General features: G+C 41.2%; 2 protein-coding genes across 3 annotated transcripts; both read left to right on the top strand.

Annotated features, from left to right (window-relative positions):
- The first annotated feature begins 320 nt into the window (after positions 1 to 320).
- Positions 321 to 4,953, top strand: rpl17 (ribosomal protein L17). The gene is made up of 7 exons (XM_079552031.1): positions 321 to 375; positions 807 to 857; positions 1,039 to 1,079; positions 3,549 to 3,683; positions 3,865 to 3,963; positions 4,513 to 4,704; positions 4,878 to 4,953. The coding sequence occupies exons 2-7, from the start codon at positions 818 to 820 to the stop codon at positions 4,923 to 4,925; spliced, it is 555 nt and encodes a 184-aa protein (XP_079408157.1). The 5' UTR covers positions 321 to 375; positions 807 to 817; the 3' UTR covers positions 4,926 to 4,953.
- A 1,847-nt stretch (positions 4,954 to 6,800) lies between these two features.
- Positions 6,801 to 9,179, top strand: nkx6.1 (NK6 homeobox 1). 2 transcript variants are annotated; one of them, XM_079551961.1, is made up of 3 exons: positions 6,801 to 7,772; positions 7,940 to 8,112; positions 8,450 to 9,179. In XM_079551961.1, the coding sequence occupies exons 1-3, from the start codon at positions 7,217 to 7,219 to the stop codon at positions 8,693 to 8,695; spliced, it is 975 nt and encodes a 324-aa protein (XP_079408087.1). In that variant the 5' UTR covers positions 6,801 to 7,216; the 3' UTR covers positions 8,696 to 9,179. The 2 variants fall into 2 exon arrangements, with proteins under 2 accessions (XP_079408087.1, XP_079408088.1); XM_079551962.1 differs by having other exon boundaries at positions 6,801 to 7,766; positions 8,450 to 9,176.
- The last annotated feature ends 3,801 nt before the right edge of the window (positions 9,180 to 12,980 follow it).

Raw genomic sequence — 12,980 nt, 5'->3', positions numbered from 1 at the left:
CTAGCAAAGGAATGAATCAGGTCTGAGGAAAGACGAGCACGCCTCGCTGACAGGAAAAACGCAATAATTAAGAGGCCTTTTTCACACACACAAAATAAATAAATAAATAAATATTTGTTGTTTATTTATTGTGTGAAATGTTACACAGTATTAACGTCAGCAGCACCTTCATGAAAGCTAGTATCTGGTTTAAAAAAAAAGGGGGGGAAAACAGTGTAAAACATCCCCACCAACTGTCCAACATAACACATTGCAGTCACAGGCTCACTATTTAAGCGGCGCTCCTCCTTTCCAGCAGGGGGCGGTAGATTTAACGGGAGGCACAATAACAGTGGCTCGGCGTCTGCGCTTCCTCTTCCTGCCGCGGCCTCAGAGGTAATGGATGCGAATCTGCTTTAGCACAATATACAATGAGTTGAATCTGCTCTAAAGCTTTGCCATCCTGTGTTTTTCTATACCTTGAATGTGTTGGACAGTTACATATCCATTAGTTGTACATGATTATTGATTCATTTGCCGGGGCTGACCGGTAAAAGCGTACTTTATTTGATGACCGGCTGAACGCTTGCTATCGCCCATGTCTTCTACGGGAAAACACATTCACGTGCATAATTAGTAACACGACAGCCGACTAGCTTCTGAGTTATCGGCGTACAGCTCTAATCAGACCACGTAGCTTTCAGGCTATGATCATTTTGGTTATTGTTCGACTCCCATGGTTGCTCTCATATAAGCTAAAGCTAACTTAGCATTGCAGGTAGCTCAGTTCGTGGTGAAGTGTCTGACAACATCGTTTTCGTCCACAGACTATCTGAAAATGGTCCGCTACTCGCTTGACCCCGAGAACCCCACCAAATGTGAGTACAATACATGAGGTATATTCAGTTTGGCATTACGTTGAATGGTTACTGTGATGACTACTTAGGACACCTTTGGATTACCCATGAAAATAAAACGATTTGATCTGAGCTACCATATAAGACAAGCGTGTTGTTTGCGATTTAATGCACCATTGCTAAGATGATGTTTGTGTTTCAGCATGCAAGGCGAGGGGGTCCAATCTCCGGGTTCACTTCAAGGTAAGAGTTTGGGAATGTGATGTCATATCGCTAAGCATTATGGGATTAGCAGCAATTGTAAACTAATGGAGATTTTCACATTAAAACGCACCACAGTGTGTTTAGATGTATCTACCAGCAGTAACTCTGCAGCTAATGGCGTTGTTCCACGGCTATTCACTTTTTATACTGATTTTAGCTAATGTTAGTCAATGGAAATGTATGTTAACAGCTGCAAAGATGGCAGATCTCCATGGTAACTCTGGTATTTCCTCTTACAGGAAAAAAAAAAAACATTTCAAAGTTCAGATATTGGGCCAGCTTGCTCTTGATGTGTTGGCTTTCATATGGGCATAGATTTATTTTTTCCTCAAGAGGCAAATTGCAACTATTCACCTGCAGCGTCTCTCCTTAAAGGGGGGGTATTATGCAAAATGGACTTTTTCAAGCTTTACATCATGTTATTAAGTCATTCCCTCATTAAAAACATGCCTGAAGTGTTGCCTTAGCACATTCACGTATTTTCGAGTAATCTGTAGAAACTCTGATGGCGGCCATTTTAGGGATAAAACGCCTGAGTCCTTCAGGAAACGCCCTCGACCTCCAGGATACGCCTCCGACCTTTCGTCACCAGCCGAGTAACCAACCACTGCTCCTCAGCAGAACCCCCTCCCCGCAGTGTCTAGCCCTAAGATGTAAACAGAGTCATCATGGAGGATTAGCTTCATGTGTTGTGAACCGGAGTTACAACAGTTCTGAAACTTTTACAAAGACACACATCAGTGTTTCTGTTACCGAAACACCCAGGATTAAAACCGGTGACAAGAACACTTATTTCAGTGTCTGGTTCTGCGCTGGGCCTTGATGATGCACAGAGCCTCCGGAGAAAGCTAATGCTAAGCTAAACCTCGAGTCATCACGTGAAAACGAGAAATATGCACACATAAAGTCAATGAAACCACCGCACACATAAATAACCTTTTAACAATGATCACACACGGAGCCAGGCTTGTTGATTTGGAAGTTTATTGCTCACATTTCATCTACAATGGGTCATAGCCGAGTGGTTTTCTCCCGGAGCTAACAAGCTAGCCGCGACAAGCTAACGGGAAAATTCACTGAATACAAGCAGCATATTATGCATTGAAAACGTCACTAAACAGGCAACTGCTTGAAGCAGCCTTTATGATGATCACACACGGAGCCTGGCTTGTTGATTGTGTAGTTTATTGCTCACATTTCATCTACAGTGAGTCGTAGCCGAGTGGTTTTCTCCCGGAGCTAACAAGCTAGCCGCGATAAGCTAACGGGAAAATTCACTGAATACAAGCAGCATATTATGCATTGAAAACCTCACTAAAACAGGCAACTGCTTGAAGCAGCCTTTATGACGATTACACACGGAGCCTGGCTTGTTGATTTCGTAGTTTATTGCTCACATTTCATCTACAGTGAGTCGTAGCCGAGTGGTTTCTCCCGGAGCTAAGGCACTATTAGCCGCGACAAGCGAACAACCTTCACCTTCACAACATTCATCGAAAACAGGCAGCATATTATGCACAAATAACGTCAATAAAGCAGCAACTACTCGAAGCAGCCTTTACGATGATCACACAATGAGCCTGGCTTTACACATTTGTGGTTTATTGCAGACTTTTCATCAACAATGAGCTGTAGTCGATTATAACAAGCTAACGGGTAACCTCGAAAAACCATTGTCCACCTGCACAGATAATGTCCGTCTTTTGAATCGTATGGGCTCCTGCAGATCCTGGTGTCGTCCATAGGGGTATAGTTAGAGATCCATAGGGCATGGCAGATGCAAAGAGATAGCCTCCAAACAGCAGTTATTTTTCAGGCAAGAGCCCCTTCCAAGCGTCCGGTGTGGAAGGTTCGTCTCCAAAAAATATCCTGTGTGGCCATTGTTCACAAATTGATAAACAGTAGCTCCTTTCCAACAATAAAAATTAAAATGCACCGATCGTAGTTTCTGTTGAGACAAGCGGAGTGTTGTTGTGATGCCACAGACAGCATGTGGAGGGGGCGTGTCGGAAAGGGTCAGAGGTTCTTAAAGAGACAGGGGCCTATTTCAAGTCATTTGCTACCGCCATTTTGAAAGAGCAATTTTATACAAGGCAGTTATTCTAATTTACTGCATTTACAGACCAACAGAAGGTTTGGTCATCATTGTAGTGTGCTATAGACTGGTGCTATGTGGCTGAAAAAAGCATAATACCCCCTCTTTAAACCCTAACATTATTGTCTTTTTGTTGCTCTACTGTTGCCTTGGTGTGACAACAGTAAAGCAACTGGTAAATGTACTAATTAACACATTTTGCGTTAGTTGAACCGCATAAATTAGACATTGGTATATGCTGTTAACTTCCATGTTTGATATTTACATAACAAATTGGTTGTACAGTGATTTTCAATTCTGTCATTTCTGAATGTTTCTATTAAATGTATCAATGGCTGCATCTTCTTTCACAGAACACCCGTGAGACAGCCCAGGCCATCAAGGGCATGCACATCCGCAAGGCCAACAAATACCTGCGAGATGTGGTTGTTAAACACCAGTGCGTCCCTTTCCGCCGCTACAATGGTGGTGTTGGAAGGTGTGCTCAGGTACGTGGAATTGTTAATGTGTAGAACTATAATGTAGATGCTGTTCCCGTGATGACCATCTTAGGACACCTTTGGATTAAAGATGAAACTAACAAAGCTTTGTCTGATCAGCTTTTGTCAAGGCCACTTAAGATTGGGTGCCAAGTTTCGCCTCATGTGTTTTTTTTCTTTCTTTTTTAAGGCCAAACAGTTTGGATGGACCCAGGGACGTTGGCCTAAAAAGAGTGCAGAGTTTCTCCTTCATATGCTCAAAAATGCTGAGAGCAATGCTGAACTCAAGGTTTGTGGAATTTATGCAATACCTTCAAAAAATTAACCTCATTGTGTTGAGGGACTGCAAATGAAGTCATTTCACTTAGATGGCTAGATGTAAGCCTCTTCAAGACAATATTTCAGGCCTGTTGTAAAATCATCCTCTTACAAAGGCGCACTTGCATTGGTTTGCTTGCAAGTGCGTAAGAACTAGAGGTAAAGAAGAATGATTGGCTTTTAAACTCGTCTTCAGTGCTTCATTGACAGACATATTGTGGCCAATCAGATATATATTTTAAACAACCCAGAGTTTTTTTCTACTTCTACTGAGTGGCACAGCTACAAGGTTTCCTCTGGGTGCTCTGGTTTCTCCTACCAGTAAACATGTACAACAGGCTAAAATGAATGTAGTGGGAGGGGCTGATTGCACAGACTGGTCGCCTCGCTTTCGTCAGTCTACTCAAAGGGGCGGCTGTGACAACAATAGTCGCCACAACAGTGTATGGCGTGAATGCCTTTGAGAAACTTGGTAACACAGGCTTGTAAAGTGCAAGTCATTATTTGTATGTCTTTGCAGGGTCTGGATGTGGACTCTCTGGTCATTGAGCACATTCAAGTCAACAAGGCCCCTAAGATGAGGAGACGCACATACCGCGCCCACGGTCGCATCAACCCTTACATGAGCTCTCCCTGCCATATTGAAATGATCCTCACTGAGAAGGAGCAGATCGTCCCCAAACCAGAGGAGGAAGTGGCCCAAAAGAAAAAGGTACATTTGATTCATTTGTAGTAGCTGTTGAAGAAAATGTTGCTATGATGACTTCTTAGGACACCTTTGGATGACCCATGAAAATAAAACGATTAAATCTGAGCAAATAAACCTACATTTACAGAGTGATCTATTGCCATCTATGATTAAATTAACCTGTATTTGTATTTCAGGTCTCACAGAAGAAGCTGAAGAAGCAAAAACTCATGTCACGGGAGTAGAGTTCAGTAATAAAATGTTTACTTTAAATGCTCTGGCTGGTGTCTTTTCTTTATGGAACGTTTTTAAAGGGTAACATCTTCTTTCGAGCAGTATGACGGGTGTTGGAACAAGTTCGCCCATCCCCTGTTGAAGTGACATACAAAGGTTAAAAAAAATAATAATCCAGAACTAGCATGCAACCATACAGACAGGTTTTTAAATATACAAAATCATAATTGCTACTAGGGTAAACTTGAAGCGCATGTTCTAATAATATAGCTAGTTGTAATTAACCGTGGACTTCTCAATTCTAAGCAAAAGGAAGTTGGATGAATAAACCCTGAATTTTACTGCAGAATTGATATCTGCTGATGCGTGGATGCCTTATTGGGATACTGTGTGTCTTACTTAAAAGACTAGTTTTATTGAACTAATCTAATGCCGAAGATCTGGTCAAGAGCTCAGAATGAAGAAATTCACTTGTTACATTCAGCTCTCAAGAAAAACGCTCATGGTGTGTTGACTAAACAGGAAATGTACAAACAATTAAATAGTAAATGGAGATATCTTGTGTACAATGAGTACCAGAAACGTAAGGGGCAAAAACTATAAACAATACAATATTCAACATACTATAATTTATTCCTGACTTGTGGAAGAGAAAAAAAAAAACTTACAATGTGATGGGTGCATAGTTTCAGGCTGTATTACTGAGGTACACGGAGCCCCTAAAACTACTCTATGGTTATTGGTGGAGCCAATATTTCCCATTAATTCAGTACCTTTGTAGGATATCAATAGAAAAGTATGAAAGTTGAGTTTTGTAATTTAGTAACTATGGGCCCCTAACTTGTACAGTAAAACAAGCAGTGACCTGTCCGGCTGTGACCCCCATATCCTGTAAATAACTTAGAATGTTTGGATATAATTTGAAACCCAGTAATTATTAAATTAATACTTGTTTACTACTTACAGGAGCGTTTGATTAGGAACGTCCGTTTGAGTTGGAAATAAATTATAGTAATTGGGTCTAGTACTTCATAATTTTATCGATAAAAAGTATGCTTTGTTTGCAGATTAATTAAAGTGTTTTGCGGCTCTTCACGGCTTTAATTTGCTTCGAGACAGAGGTTAACGGACCTGGGTTAGGAAATGCTCTGTGTGTTTTTGTTTTTACCACTAGATGTCACTAGTACTTTGTAAAACAGGACAGATTTTTCTAACGCTATGAAACAGAAATTGCCATTCTAGTTTTGAGTTGTGGCTACGCAGATGCAGGAGGACCATCATGGCCAGCATTACTGTAAGTTTTCGCATTATGACCGGACAGCCTTTACTAATGTGTTCAAACCTCCGTAAATAAAGTAGACTCAAGTGCAATATTGTAGCTACCTGCGGGCTCAGTATGCGCACTTTTGTTTTTTATTTCAATATGTATTTTACAACAAAATGTTTTGTTTATGCCAGAGAATAACGCGTTTAAGCTGCGAAACTTATCAAAAAATAAATAACAAAGAACAGAAAATGATGTGCCCTTATGGCCAGAAACATTAATTCACCTTTTACCTTTTACTAATTTCTTCAAGTGAAACTCATGTAAAAAAACAGAATATTCTCATTGAATAGATTCAGGGGCCTATACTCATCAGTTTATTATAAAATCCTTATTTTAAATATATAGTATAAAACCCTATGCGATTAGTCACATTTAGACTGAGTTCTGCACTCAAGTACATTTTGAGTCAGAGTGCTAGCACTTGTCTTATGTCTCTCTCTTTCTTTCTTTTTTATCGTGCATTCAGCAAATCAGCGTGGAGATGGAGAGCCAATGAGGAAGCGCCCCTAAATCCACACAGTGCACGTCATGGGCAGGTCACCCAATCCAGACACAAACATCCGCCAGCTCTCCGCTCTCCCCTCTCAAACTTTTGACTTGAGGCTAACACACACTAGAAATAGATGATAATGTTTTATTATCTCAAACAACTCTTTGAACACAACAGAGAAAGTGTTTTTGATTGTCTGCTATTGGCCAAACCTGTCTGAAGTGAAGCAAAACCAAGGACTGCGTGGAATATAGCGACATATTTTCGTTTTTGAAGAAAAACAATATTGGTTTTAGACATGCAACAAAAATATGCATTTTTTGTTTCTCTTCTACAAAAGTTGTGATGGACAATTAATGTGACTTAACATTAGTTTTATTTTTTGTCGGAGAGTGTGTTTTGGACGCAGCGGAGCGCGGGCCGACTCAAACTGTGAAGGTGTCTAGTGGATATTTCTGAGATTGTTCCCACATCCACAGTTGGTTATGTTAGCTGTGGGTCAGATGGACGGGTCCCGACAGAGCGCCTTTCTCCTGAGCACCCCTCCTCTAGCCGCTCTGCACAGTATGACCGAAATGAAGACACCCTTGTACCCGGCGTACCCCTTGTCATCCAGCGGCCCGAACTCTTCCACCTCACCGGCTACCACTTCTCCTAACCCGGGGGGCATGGCCGTATCCTCTCCCGGAATCAAATCCTCCGCCGGACTGTCCTCAGGGCTGGGCTCCCCACAGCAGTGCTCATCAGCCACCCCTCACGGAATAAACGACATCCTAAACCGTCCCACTGCGTCTGCCGCCATAGCCTCGGCCGCCGTGGGCTCGTCCACAGCGGGTCTTCTGTCAGGACTACCCCGATTCAGCAGCCTCAGCCCACCGCCGCCTCCAGGACTGTACTTCAGCCCCAGCGCCGCCGCGGTGGCCGTGGCCCGCTACCCCAAACCTCTGGCGGACCTCCCTGGCAGGACACCTATCTTTTGGCCCGGGGTCATGCAGAGCCCCCACTGGAGGGACGCGAGATTCGCCTGTTCGCCCCGTGAGTGTGGGTGAAATAGCATAAACCAATTCTTCATTAAAATTAACTATAAGCTCAGAATGAATCACATCGATTTGCATCTGATTTAATTCACTGATAGTCATGTGATGAAAACAGGATTTATGCGCAGGTTAATAATAACAAATGTGTATTTTATTTGTTTCACATTTCAGATCAGAATTCAGTGTTATTGGACAAAGACGGAAAAAGAAAACACACTCGGCCAACATTTTCGGGACAACAAATTTTTGCTCTGGAAAAAACTTTTGAACAAACCAAATACCTGGCGGGGCCTGAGAGGGCACGACTAGCGTACTCTTTGGGAATGACCGAGAGTCAAGTCAAGGTAAAGTGGATTTACAGATTTAATTTAAAATTGTCCTAGTCTTAAATTAATGACAGCTGTCTGGTGTCCCTGATGCAGATTATTATTATTATTATTATTTTTACTATTACTATTATTATTACTATAATTATTATTATTATGCTACACAATTGTTTTTCCCCCCTATCTTTAATACAGGGTAATAAAGCATCTACAATATTTCAGAAGTAGCCTTACCAGCAAAATAAATAAATGCATCTTAATTTAGGCGAAAAAATAATAATATAGGTATACATGTTCCTGTGTGCATTAAATACAGACCATCCTATATTAATTTGGCCTGTGTTGTGTGTCGCAGGTGTGGTTCCAGAACAGACGGACTAAATGGAGGAAAAAGCACGCTGCAGAGATGGCCACCGCCAAAAAGAAGCAGGACTCGGAGACCGAGAGGCTGAAGGGGACCTCTGAAAACGAAGAGGACGACGACGACTACAACAGACCACTGGACCCAAACTCAGACGATGAGAAGATCACTCAGCTGCTGAAAAAACACAAACCCAGCTCTTCGCTGTTAATCCACACATCCGAAAATGACAGCTCCTAATAGACTTTTTTTTGGAGAAAGACTGAAGAACTAACTCTCGGATTACGCGCAGATCAGACTGTAGTTTTTTGCACTGTGATGCTGGGATCACGCCGGTGCTGTAATATTGTAAGAGGAAACAAGAGTTTTATGGTTAAAAAAATGGACAGAGGCCGTTCAACGCGGCGACGGAAAAATCTTGTAAATAAAACCGTGAGTTGTATCCCGTAGAAATGTTAATATAAATGTTTTGTACGCTCTGCGTCATAGTTCAGACGCAATTTCATGTTGAACAAAACACCCCAGAGTGGACCATGTTGTATCTTCGTTATAAAACAGGTCTTTACTTTTTTCTTCTTCTTCTTTTTTTTTTTTTTTTTTTAAATAACCACTTAATGTCGTTTCTATGAAAGGTAACATCCTCACAAAACGCTCAGTCGGTCTACTGGTCCACACACTTATAGCCTAATTTTATTGTTTAACATTGAACTGCACAGTTGTGGCAGATAAATGTAATGCACTTTTATTTAATAAAAAGTAAAATACTGGCTTGTTGTTTTTAGCTGGCCTTTTTACAAATTATTTGCCGATAGAACAAAAAATTAGACGGCCATTTGTGATTAGTGTCATTATTATGAATACGTTATTATATTGACTTACCTTTATTGTAATATTTTGTGTTTACGTTAACAAGTAGCCAACTAAAGCTAACTCACCTCCGGCTGCAGCTGCTCGGGTTCGTTTAGATTGGCCTCTCTAATTGAACAGCACTGTTTTCTTTCACTTTTTCTCGCATTTAGTTTCTTAAATTAGTATATTTTAAATAAAGGATAAAAAAAGACAGCTGTGGGGAGCAAAATCCACTGCGAAACAACGCGAGTAAAATCTGTTAGGTTTCCGTTAAAGTGACGTTATTCCTGTGTCACATTAGGTCCCAAAATGGCGGGGTCAAGGTTGCGCTCGTTACGGAAAACAAGGTGCGTATTTCACATATTACATTATATCATTGTGTAGCCTGTGTACATTTTGTTTTGCGGTTATTAGTCTGTAAATTAATGAAGACGTGTTTTTTTTTTTAACGCCACCACGTCAGGACCCTGTTTTTACAGGAACACATGCTCTGTCTTGGACTGCGAGGTAAACCGTCCTCAGTGATAAAAGCTCGTGTCAGAGGCACTTTTGAACTTTACGAATGGAAATACAAATACAATTGTATGTTTACCATGCGCGCATAGATCGGTGCCTGTATAATGTGCTGCTCTGGTGTTATTAACAGTGTTAAGAGATCTCTCGTCTCCTCAGTCTTATTGGGCTTGATATTGAAGCGTTACGTCTCTATTTCCCCAGTTTAAGGTTAATGAATGGAGCAATGGGCGTGTGCCTGGTGAAGGAAAAGGGAAAGACTAGTTTATCAGGCTGGCCAAACTAAAACGGTCGCAACAGGACATCTCCACAGATTCATTTTTGACCAGATATTCTGTGCATCTCAGTAGTCAAAGGTGTTTGCACAATAGCCCGATAGCACTGCAGTGCATAGACTTGCTTATTCAATTTCCATGGTCAAATACAATTTTGTGCATTTGTGCATTAGGCGTAATTTTACTTCTAGATGAAGTTAACAAGCTGTGTGTTGACTCTAGGTGAGAAGAAACATTGCTTTTATGTGTTCCAGGTGTAGTGAACATGGGCTCTCGCCCTCAGGGACCGGCTGCAGCATCTGTTGACTGACTTGCTTTGCCAGACAGATCCTACACACTATCACACTGCTCCTTTTCCTGCCAGCCCAGCGCTGCTTTCTGGAAAATGTTGGCACTCTTGGACAGTGGCCAAGGAGTACATAGGTATGGACATTGGACGCAATGTTGATTTTGTAATTTGCTGCATATTTTTTTTTTGCTTCTTTCTTATTTTATATCCTGTACGGTAGTTTTCACAGAATCCTAATTAAATTACTTACAATTACATATTTGCTAATTGACCTTTTCTTTGTGCAACATAACACCGCAAAGCAAATTTTAATCTAAATCAATATTCATACTACATTTTGGGCAAATGTCGAAGATTTAGTTTTGCGCAAAAACATTTTTATCTCATGAAGCAGATGAAGATGAACACTCAATTGAAAAAAAGTAGTAGAAAATACCATTCTTTTATAGCCTTTGCCAGCACTTTTAAGTCAGTACAGATTGAACAGCTTGTTGCATTTTACCTTGCTGCCTGACCTGTTGACTTCCTTTAAATCTTGGCCTGTTTGCTGGTGTGACTAATGTGTTAGTGTTTGATGATCTTTATAAAGAGTCCATTGACAGGCTCTCAGTTAGCCATGTAGTACAAGAGATTACACACAAGGACATGTGTCACTGAGGCTGTGGCTCCCACAGCAATGAATTGTAGCTCACATTTGCCTCTGGCCTTATCTCGCTCTCACCCTTCTCTGAGTCTTCTGATAAGGAGCGCCTTGGGATCCCCCATTATGAAAAGCTAACGGGCCACACAACGGGAGCACTCCCCTCACACGTTCTAAAGCACCACTATCTACCCTCTTAGCACAAATTCATGGTTGAGTGAAAACCTTCTGAGCTCCACTACGCTATGTCTGCAGTGTTCAAAATCTAAGAGATTGTAATTCATTCCTGAGGCATTATTGTACTGCCCACTGAATGCAATAATCAGTGGCCTGTAGGGGAGGAAAATAAAGTCAATGTTAATTGCTCTGTCTGCCTGAGCAAGTTCATGACAGCCTATGCCAATAATTAAGTATATGGGATTTAATAGCAGGTGCTCTTTCAGAGGAAGGTCTCAACTGTGGGCTTGATCTTTGAGTGCATTCTTCAGAAAGTGGCTGAGGCAGATGAGATATCATAAGAGATACAATCTTGAGCCGTGTTATCTGCAGGCCTCGTAGCCTGTAGAGGGCTCAGCCTGGGTTATAACCTCATTCAAGTATTTATTCTGAGATAATCTCTTAATGATGTTTCACCTCTCTGTGTGTCACAGGAGCTTCTCCTGTAGTGGCTTTATGAAGAGGAGTCTCTCCACGTCAGCCGCTAGAGGTAAACATATTCAATATGATCTTGTGTGACACACTTTTTATTAATCAATTCTATCACTTTGGCAAGTACCTATATCAAAATATAACCAGTTAACAACAACATCTAGACAGATCAAACAGTTATTATTTATTTGTTATATAAATAATAATGATACATTGATATGATAAAAATAGTTAATTTATATTTTTTGATCATTGTACCAGGATTGTCACTATACCTTCTCATCTACTTTGAGACATTTCTTTCTTTTTCATCCTCCATATTGTACAAAAAGTATTGGTAAAGTGATTCATTTGTCAAAGTGCATAGTTGAACCTAAAGTCGTCTTTTCACGTTGTACGCTTCAACCCAGCACTGTTTGGCCGCTGTACATTGCACCTTTTCACGTTGAGCATTTCCATTGTAAATGGACTGCAGTTGTTGTGGCCGGTGCTCCCACATATGCGCATGCTAGAATACACATTACTGAAGGGACAACAGAAAGCCGATGAAAAGTTTTGTGAGCTACGATGAGAACAATGTGGACAAATAATGCCTTTGGATGGAGCTTATGGAATTATTCAGAGGTGCTAATGCAAAGTCTAGAGGAAAGAAGCAGCTAAATTATGAACTATGAAGGTGCAAAAGTGCAATGCATGCAAAAGTTGAGCGAACAGCGGCTAAATGCTATGATTGGCAAAATCACCATTTTCAACAATGGCATGATGTTGTGAAATATGAAATCCTGTATAATCTGCCTGTTTTAGAGACGGCTATCCTCTCTCCTCTTGCCAATCAGAGGCCAGCTGTTCACGTCATCTTAGTTTCCGTTCAGAGCTTTGGCCCTGGGCTGAGCTCGATCTCAAAACTTGCACCTGACTGACCCTGGTCTGGTCCGTGGAGACACTCGACTACACAGGTAGACCTGGCACTGAGCTGGGTAGGAATTGCCATTGGAAAAGGTCCATACTTGTCTCGATCCGTGTTTCCCAAAGTTGGGGTTCGGGACCCCTGTGGCCTCAGAGGCACAGCAGGGGCCCCCCAAAACGAGTCTGCAAAACAAGTAAAGTAAGTAAGTCTTTTTGAAAAAGAATCCGTTTGTTAATTTTAGCACTTACAATCAGTAGTTAGCCCATAGTCATTGCTATTTGTCCTTTTTTATGTGATGTGAGTTATTTTTATACATTCTTTTGATACGGAATTATTAGTATTGTGGGGGCCCCATCGGAACAAAAGGGGGGCTTTGGGAATGGCTGGTTTAGATAATAATGCTA

This window comes from Gobius niger, assembly GCF_951799975.1.
Source record: "Gobius niger genome assembly, chromosome: 2".
Lineage (NCBI taxonomy): Eukaryota > Metazoa > Chordata > Actinopteri > Gobiiformes > Gobiidae > Gobius > Gobius niger.
The sequence above is the reverse complement of the archived record's forward strand: the minus strand, read 5'-3'. Positions and strand labels throughout refer to the sequence as shown.

What these genes read in the sequence shown, in the direction of transcription:
- rpl17 (XM_079552031.1), top strand. Translation starts at nt 818, where the DNA reads ATGGTCCGCTACTCGCTTGACCCCGAGAACCCCACCAAAT. An exon ending in GTGTTGGAAGGTGTGCTCAG is followed by an intron (nt 3,684 to 3,864) that starts GTACGTGGAATT and finishes TTCTTTTTTAAG; the next exon opens with GCCAAACAGTTTGGATGGAC. An exon ending in AGAGCAATGCTGAACTCAAG is followed by an intron (nt 3,964 to 4,512) that starts GTTTGTGGAATT and finishes ATGTCTTTGCAG; the next exon opens with GGTCTGGATGTGGACTCTCT.
- nkx6.1 (XM_079551961.1), top strand. Translation starts at nt 7,217, where the DNA reads ATGTTAGCTGTGGGTCAGATGGACGGGTCCCGACAGAGCGCCTTTCTC. An exon ending in CGCCTGTTCGCCCCGTGAGT is followed by an intron (nt 7,773 to 7,939) that starts GTGGGTGAAATA and finishes TTCACATTTCAG; the next exon opens with ATCAGAATTCAGTGTTATTG. An exon ending in TGACCGAGAGTCAAGTCAAG is followed by an intron (nt 8,113 to 8,449) that starts GTAAAGTGGATT and finishes TGTGTGTCGCAG; the next exon opens with GTGTGGTTCCAGAACAGACG.